Genomic DNA, 9,400 nt, shown 5'->3' with positions numbered 1-9,400 from the left:
TCTCTTACACAATTGGAACAGTAGTAAAACGAAAGTACTAGACATAAGTTTCAATGTTTGGAAGTTGTATAACCTCTCTTGTGTGATTGATACAGATTGAGTTCCGAAATTTAATATATCAATAAACAAAGATCATCCTTTGGGACATTGGTCTTAAGATGGCGAAGAAGCAAAATCAATATTCACAATAAACAGTCAATACTACTCATATGTGTTGTACAACCTGGAATGTTAGTCGTACATTATCCAACGACTCCAAACTTTTGTGAACCGCTGGCACAGATGATTACCTTGTGTTTTCCGGCTTATAATCATCTCCAGCTATAACACATACTATGCGCAAAGGTGCTCAGAGACCCGGTAACCCTTGCGATGGAACTCATTTCACCAGACAGATCTGTAATAACTAACAGGTATGTAAACAGGTATACTTTGGTGATACTTCATTGAATTCGAATAAGCAGAGATCACAATGAAGAGAATCAGTGATCATTTGTTATATATGGGTTTCAGAGGATATCAAAAATATCGGAAACAATACAATTGCTTAAAAAATCTTGAATTTCCTTAATGATCCTCATGATGGCTGTCGTCTTTAACCAAATATCCAAAAGATCATAAACTGAGAGTTACAACGATATTAGTGGTTTGGAGTACCATGTTATGATTAAGATTCGGTACTAAAATCTTCAATCCTTAAATAACGCCTAAGCTTTTGACTGAATACGAACATGATGGTGAATCAACGGCGATGAATTTGGGTCCTACATTATACGATAAAGATTCATTCCGGTAGCACCTGACAATTTCGTTAGCGTCCGCAATCTATAATATAGATGAGCTAACAGAAGAACTTAAAGATCTAGACTTGAAAAACATAGGATTTCAAAAATATCTATTCTCTGTAGAGCAGCATGCACACAGTACAATTATTACAATAATATTTTAATGACAATTAATAATCAATTAAATTAAATGAAGGAAGTTTGCTAAGTGATCGTATATGAATTAGAAACAAGAAGTGATGATGAAGGATGACTCCTTGAAGAAAAGTGTAATGAAATGATATGGGAGATAGAGAAAGTTACTGAGAGATTTGATCTGAAGAAATAAGTTCATAGCCAGCTACTTGAAATCGATAATGATTCATATGAAAATATATAGGTCCAATGCAACTTTACAACATTTTGATGAAGGACGTTTAACCAAAAGGTAGGTCTTATAGAAGAACACTAATGAAATTGATGAGAGAGAAGGAGCGATTTCCGATTCTGTTGAAAGATGTTTATGGAAAACCATGTGATATGAATATGGTTTTAGGTATCTACATATACAAATAGAGAGACCTCAGATTAAACAGTATCGCAAATGTTAATGGACTACATGAAGACATCAATTATGCCTGTAAAGCTTTTGCAATCAGCGGAGTTCACTGATTAAAACCGTTATAATTTGCAGGAAGATTTTGCACGTCCAAAATATAGCTTTTATATGAAGCCTAGCCAACGAGCCAAATCGACAATAAAACCAAATACGTAATACGACCTTGCGTGGCGAAGAGTCACATCTAGCATGGAAAAACTCTACCACTCTCTGGACATTCGATGAAAACCCGTAATTCTGGTTGTTATCTGTACCGTGACCATGAGATGAATAGCGTATTAGTTAGTACGGTGTGCTCTAGAATAGGATACTGTCAGGTTGTTTTATTTACCCATTCTTCTTTCTTCTCTATTAAAATTCACTCATTTTATATGGATTTTATATGGATCTTAAACTAAACAATACTTACAGCAAGAACCTAGCTGAATCTTAGCAAATATTACAGATCTAATTGCTCAAAATAAAAATCTGGACAATGCATTGTCCTAATCATGTCCTAATTCTTCTAAGGCACTTTTTACAATGTACGCAGAAGATGGGTTAATGGAATGCGCAATCCTTGAATGATAAAAAACCATCAGCTCATAGACACTTTAAAGCCTATATTGATCACATCATGGACATCAAGGAGGCATGCAAAATATATCAAAAAACTTAAGAAAGAGGCAGATCGAATAGATCATAACACCATAACAACCCTGGGAAATGGATAACAAATTCTACTACAGCTGACTCACACAAAACCAAACCTGTGATTTGAATAGCTAATAAGTCACACTTGCACTTTTAATCATCATACAGAGATGTTACTCAAGTCATTTGGCTTGGAGTAATTCCGACCCAAATTTCTTAAAGAAATGTGGTTTGTCAGCTGACTCACACAAATCTAAACCTTGAATTTAATCGCTAAAAAGCCACACTTGCTCTTTAAACCATCATACAGAAATGTTGTGGAAGTTATTTGGATTGGAGTCATTCCACCTAAATTCCCTATAGAAATGTGGTCTGTCAAAAAGTACTCCAGTTGAGCTGAAGAAAGGCTTTATTAAAGGACATGAAGCTGAAGATGCAGTTTCCACAGCTAAAATTTATGTCGGTAGTGTCCCTAATAGAAGGACAAAACGCTTATCTATCAGTAGAGTATTGGAAATTTTAAAACTGGTTCAACTAAAGCTTTTATAAAATTTCACAAAATTTATTTTAATTAGAAGAGTCATTGAATACCCAATTAACTCCCATTAACAGCCACAACACTCTAGTCAAATAAAACTTAATCCTTAATCCGGCCAAAAAAAAAATTGTAAAGTGGTGTGGAAGTGGTGGGTACAAAAACAAAATATATAGACGTCGACAGTACTCTAGTCTAAAACTGTACTATAGTAGTGGTAAATTAAGAGTAAAAGAATTTTGAAAAGAGAACAAATTTAACACTAATACCAATAAACGAAACGACAAACACACTCATACACACACACACACAACAATAACAAAAAGATACATTTGTGTGCGAATAGAGTAAAACATCAGTTGTGCGACAACTTGCGTTAGGTGAGCATGTTGTTACGCGCGTTTGCACAAATTTTTGTTTTTTTTTCTTACTTACTTTAAAAATCAATCAATTTGAACTAAAACTATTTTAATTGTTTTTCTTATACATATGTTTTTTTTTTAGCTAAATTGAAATAAAAATGATTTAAATTATTAATAATTAAAGAAATGACAATTGTTATTGATAAGAAGAAGATTGGAAATAAAAGTCAAAAGTATATATAAAAACATTTTTGTTTTGAATAGCTTAAAAAAGAAATAACGTAGTCTTATTTGTTTGTTGACTTATCAAAACGTAGTTGACATTGCGTGTTAACAGTCATTGTATGGCGCCCGTTCGATCAAGTGCGACATTAAAAGAAAACAATAACAAATTTTCTAACACTTTTTATTTAAACACCCTCCCTGTAATTAAGCGCGAGTGTGTGTGTATGTGTGTGTGTGAGTTGTATGTTTTCAAATTAAATTTTGTTACAAATACAATTAAAACTAATTTTTTGTAATATTTGTTTGGTAAAAAAAAATTTATAAAAAATATTTTGGCGCTTTGTTTAGAAATTTAAAAAAGTTTTTGCGGTTTTTTTTTTCTTCACTTAATACTGAGACAGTAATTCCTTAGTGTTTGTGCTAATGACAATTTTATAGTTTTTTTTTTGTTGGTCCTGTGTTGTTCTTCTTCTAAAAATTCACCCTGGCGGCTTATAGTTTTTTAATGTTTGAGAACGTGTTTACTTTAGTGTCACCTGTATTTGATAAATACTTTTAAATAACCAGAAGAACATCAAGTATAAATGTATAAAGAAAAAGAATTCATAACAGCAGCTGTCACAATTCTGACAATTAGCCATAAGCCATGATCATTTAACTAAAAATAGCAAGAAAATTTATTTTTTAAAATAAATAAAAAAAAAACAAACTAAATATCATATTTAACTACCTGCCGCACAACACAAATTGGAATTCTTATGGTTTTGCAAAAATACAAATAAAAAAAACACAAATAAATTTGCCCCGTTCTAATCATCATCCTAACTAATTGGTTACACCTACTACTAACTTTGCTGCTGCAACTAACTACTACTACAATAGCTGTTACCTATAACTAGTTTAGTTTATGACTTGTTAAGTAAGTTTTATGATTGTTTTGGTTTGCTTTTAAGGCTTAAAACAACAATCAGCTATTAGACAAACCTTAAAGGGTTTACGGCCACCACAGTCCACGTCAACTAATGAAGTCGCGTCAATAGTTATGCAAACAATCAAACATTTTATCAACCTTATCGGTGTGTGTTAAAATAAAAAAAATACTGTAACAAATCCTTTAATTACATTAAATCGTTAAAATCCATTACAAACCAAAAGAAAAAAATGTGTTAAAAATAAATAATGCAACAGCTAACAATTTGCAATTCTTCAACACCTTTTAAAATAAAATATTTTTCATTTTTAATTTAATTTAAATTGTTTTAAACAAAACTCGTTATTAATTGCTCTACAAACGAAAAAACACAAAAATAATTGAAATAATTAAAAAGTAAAAAAAGAATTAAAGTGTTTAAGTGCATAAGTGTGTGTGTGTTTTAAAAAAAAATCGTCATGGATTTTCAAAGTGCTATGGAGACATTTGCCGAAGCTTGGGTTGCCGCCAATGCCGGACAACAGGTAAGTTAACACTATACACAAAGAAAATAAAATACCCACACAAATAAAAACTGTCCGCCTGAAATTTTCATCTTAAGGTGTTAATTATAACTCATCAAAATTTGTTTAATATTTAAAATGAATATTGCAAACAATACTAGGGAATAAACATAAATTGAACATGTGCAAAATTTTTTGTCCTTTATTCCAAAAAAAATTATAATTTGTATATGAACAACATTTATTGAATATTTAAACTATAAACGAAAATTTAAAGAAACTGAAAATATTTAAGACTCAATTATAATTTAACTGAATTTTTGTATGAGGAATAGTAAATTAAAAAAATGCAAATATAAATAGACTACCTTGGACTATTTTAGAAAAATTCCAATTTTAGCATACAATTTCAATAGAAAATAGGGTGTTCTATTAAGAAATTTACTATTTTTTTAGGCTACCTGTTTCTAATAACCCTTTTAAGTACTTCAAGTAATTATAATTGAATGATTATCAAATACAAGTAATTATTATACTTTCATTACAATTGAAAGTAATTGTCAAATGTCAATCAGTAGCAAAACCTTATTATAAGATTGAGGAATTCAATTCTAGTAATAGTTTTCGGTAGGCTATATTCCGACGGACTTTGTCTGAATTTCACATGTAAGATGTTTAAATAGAACTAACTCTTAACAAAAATAGTACTTTTTTTAGCATGAAAAGTACATAACTAGTCTTTAACTAGATTATAGTAATATAATAGACTGGGCTATATGCTGCACTATATTGAATAGGCTATATGAAGATTAGACTATGGAATAGGCTATTGAATAAACCATAGACATATATACTCTATTAAAGATTAGACTAGTGTATTTCGTAGACTATACGCTTTAGTAAATACAAGAATACAGTCTTGATTACAGACTAGACTTTAGACTATTGACTAAAGACTTGACTTAAGACTAGACCTAATATATGGCCTGTACACGATATTATAGTTTAGACTACATACTAGACAATAGAGGAGACTAGGCTACAGATTAAACTATAGACTTCAATATAGACTAGTCTATGGACAAGACTACAGACAAGACTATAAAATAAACTATAGACTAGACTAAGGAATAGACTATAGACTACACTATAGACTAGACTATTGACTAGACCATAGATAAGACTATAGACTAGACTATAGACTCGACTATAGACTACACTATAGACTAGACTATTGACTAGACCATAAATAAGACTATAGACTAGACTATAGACTAGACTATAGACTCGACTAGAGACTACACAATAGACTAGACTAAACATTAGACTATAGGCTAGACTATAGGCTGGACTATAGGCTGGACTATAGGCTGGACTATAGGCTAGACTATAGACTAGACTATAGACTAGACTATAGACTAGACTATATACTAGACTATAGACTAGACCATAGACCAGACTATAGACTAAACTATAGATTAGACTATAGACTAGACTAAGAGCAGACTATAGACTAGACTATAGACCAGACTATAGACTAGACTATAGAATAGACTATAAACTAGACTTTAGACTAGACTATAGACGACACTTTAGTCTAGACTACAGACTAGACTATAGACTAGAATATAGACTAGACTATAGATGAGGCTATAGATTAGACTATAGTCTATACTATAGACTAGACTATAGACTAGACTACAGACTAGACTATAGACTAGAGTATATACTAGACTATAGACTAGGCTATAGACTGGACTACAGACTAAACTATAGACTACACAATAGACTAGACTATAGACCAGACAACAGACTAGACTAAAGGCTCGACTATTGACTATACTATATACTTGACTATACACTAGACAATAGACTAGACTATAGAGTAGACTATAACCACACTATAGAGAAGATTATAAATTTTACTATAGACTAGATTAAAGAGTAGACTATAGACTAGTTTATCGTTCAAGTTTTTGCAATCGTGGGGTAATTTTGTCAAGCTTCCTATTCCTTATACCAAGTACATTTCTCCATTCATAATTTTCCTCGTGTGCTGTTTTAACCATGTGATGTTCAGCGTATCAGTATTTTGTTATGGCTCTATTACAGTTATTAGACTTAACCTTATTAGGTGATATTGCTCTTCAGTATGTCCTAGAATATTAAGTTATTTTTGGCGCCATATGGACATTGTAATTAATTTTATACATTCTGTGATAGTAAGGATCTTCGCCATTATAATTTCCAGTTAAATGATTTGTCCAACATTTTTGTTCATCAAAAAAAAAAAAAAAATGCAATCTTCTAGAAGCTCTATAGTGACTTTTATAGTCTAACGGACGGACATACTCATATCGTTAGTGTGCATTCACATATGATAGTGACATACTTAGGAGACAAGTCTACTTCTTTACTTCTTTTCGGATTTATTAATCGGCATCCATCGACTTGAGCATTGTTTGAATTGGGTATTATATATTTAACAGCAATTAATGTGCCTTAAATCTTAAAATCCGTGATCATAAGAAGTTTATTCAGATAAATGGTAAAATCCGTTTAAGAATTTTTATCAGACATTGGGTGTAGTCGCAATAACATAATGAAGAGAATTATTCTTGTACCATGTTTTTTTATAAATGGTTAATTATACCTTACACCATAACGCACAATTATACTGGTCCTATACCTTAAATTATACCAATCGGCTCAGAATCTTTTACTAAGTCAATTAAGCTATGTCCGCCCGTCTGTCTATGAAAACCTTGTAATCTAACTACAGTTCGTAATTTTGAAGATAATTCAATGAAATTTGATGACCTATTGATGGTTAAGATCGGCCCATTATTTCACCATACAACTGAAACCCCTAATAGGGGTTGTAAACCGTGTTTCTAAAAAAAGCTGTACAACCAAGTTTTATACTAGTCTTGATGACCCTCATGAACTTTATAATTATAGGGCCTCATTTGACCCTAGCCCCTATAAAAGTCCCTTTAAAATTTAACTTAAATGTCCACAATTTTATTCAACAAATGGCTTAAGTATATCTGAGGCAAGGTACAATTCAAATTAAATGGTTTATTATGAAAACTAAATTACAGTTTCTTGTTGTAATAGGTGTAGGGTATTATATGGACGGCCTCGCCCGACTATAATTTCTTATTTTTTTTTAAATAAAAATTTTATTCAGAGTGCTATATTGCTTCATACTACTATTTCTGAAACATTTTTGAATCTTAATAATATAACTCTATTCGATTCGCTCAGAATTTCAGAATAATTTTTCTCTTGTACTTTCTTTTTAAATATCAAACGGTGTTCGTTCGCATGATGTTTGATACACAATCGTCAAAAATCATTTAAATTGTGAAAATATAAAATTTTGTTCAAAATACCGACGGACTTCAATTCACTTGATTATTGACCGCTAGTCGCCGTCATTTCATCGAAAACAAACAAAAATATTTGTCATTTAATTCTACAAACAATGCAAAGACAATTTATAGAAAGAGTTAATTTTTTCCCCAAAAAATTTGTCAGATAAAAATTAAAAAGCTCAATCACTTTATAACAATAGATTAAATCATTAATTTATTAGTCAGCCGAAAAATTGTAGTTAACAAAAAAAAAAATAAATAAATAAATAAATAAAATGTGTTAATGTGTGAGTGAGTATGATTATGTATATTTAATTATATGACATTGTATCTATTCATATTTACCACAAATAACAACCAAAAACGATACTAAACCAAAAAAATAAAAAGACGCATAGTTTTTAAAACTAAAACAAAACCTTATCTATAAGATATTTAGGGTATTTTTGGTATTTCATTTGTAGTTGTCCTATACGGCTTGAGAATGTGGTATCTTAGTGTGTACATATGTAGGGCTATATGTTTATTAAAAAAACATGTATGTTATTTGTTGTTAATTTAACATATTATCACAATAATAAAATTAAACGTTTTATAATTGATATACAAACATACGCACACACTTACGCATTAACTATATTTATATATTTATAAACATTTAGACGAATTTATTAAATTCGTTATAATTAAATAAATGAAAGAATACAATAAAAAAATTGTGATAATTTTGCTTATCTTAATCTTGTTTTAAAGCTTTTTTTCCTATATGTTTTGTATAAAAAAACATATTATTTTTTTTAAATTTAAATGAGAGCTTAAATAAAACTGTCAAAACTTGCGGTTATAAGTTAACAAAGAAATTGTATTTAAAATATGACAATAGTTATGGTATTTTTTTGTACTAAGTGGTACCCTATAATATGTGGTACACGATTTAACCTTAAAATAATAAAACTTTAAATGTCAAAATATTTAAAAAATTTTGAGTTTGATTGGTTTTACTTTAAAAGTCGATATAAAATTTTTTATCTATAGCCTAACAATTAAAGCCCAACTGTACTTAAAAATAGTTACTCAAGTTCCACGTGATATATTCCAATAATTTGTCATCATCAATACTAGACTATAGACTAGACTATAGACCAGACTATAGGCTAGACTATAGACTAGACTATAGACTAGACTATAGACTAGACTATAGACTAGACTATAGACTAGACTATAGACTAGACTATAGACTAGACTATAGACTAGACTATAGACTAGACTATAGACTAGACTATAGACTAGACCGCTATTTAGATTTAAAGAAGAAGGTACAATAGAACACACAATAATATTTCTAATTTATGTATGTATAGAACATATACTATTTCTAATTTATGTATGTATAGAACATTTTCGGGTCTAAAACCAATATTATTAAAAAGTACCAGCTCAATTACAAT

General features: G+C 30.1%; 1 protein-coding gene across 1 annotated transcript in view; it reads left to right on the top strand.

Moving 5' to 3' along the window:
- Positions 1-3,081: 3,081 nt before the first annotated feature.
- LOC111684299 overlaps positions 3,082-9,400 on the top strand; it is a 148,351-nt gene continuing 142,032 nt past the window's right edge. The window contains exon 1 of the mRNA XM_046954670.1: positions 3,082-4,593. Coding sequence (XP_046810626.1) covers positions 4,528-4,593 — 66 coding nt within the window. The 5' untranslated portion in view covers positions 3,082-4,527. The remainder of the gene's footprint in view (positions 4,594-9,400) is intronic.

Source organism: Lucilia cuprina, chromosome 6, assembly GCF_022045245.1.
Source record: "Lucilia cuprina isolate Lc7/37 chromosome 6, ASM2204524v1, whole genome shotgun sequence".
Lineage (NCBI taxonomy): Eukaryota > Metazoa > Arthropoda > Insecta > Diptera > Calliphoridae > Lucilia > Lucilia cuprina.
This window is presented reverse-complemented; position numbering and strand designations above follow the sequence as displayed.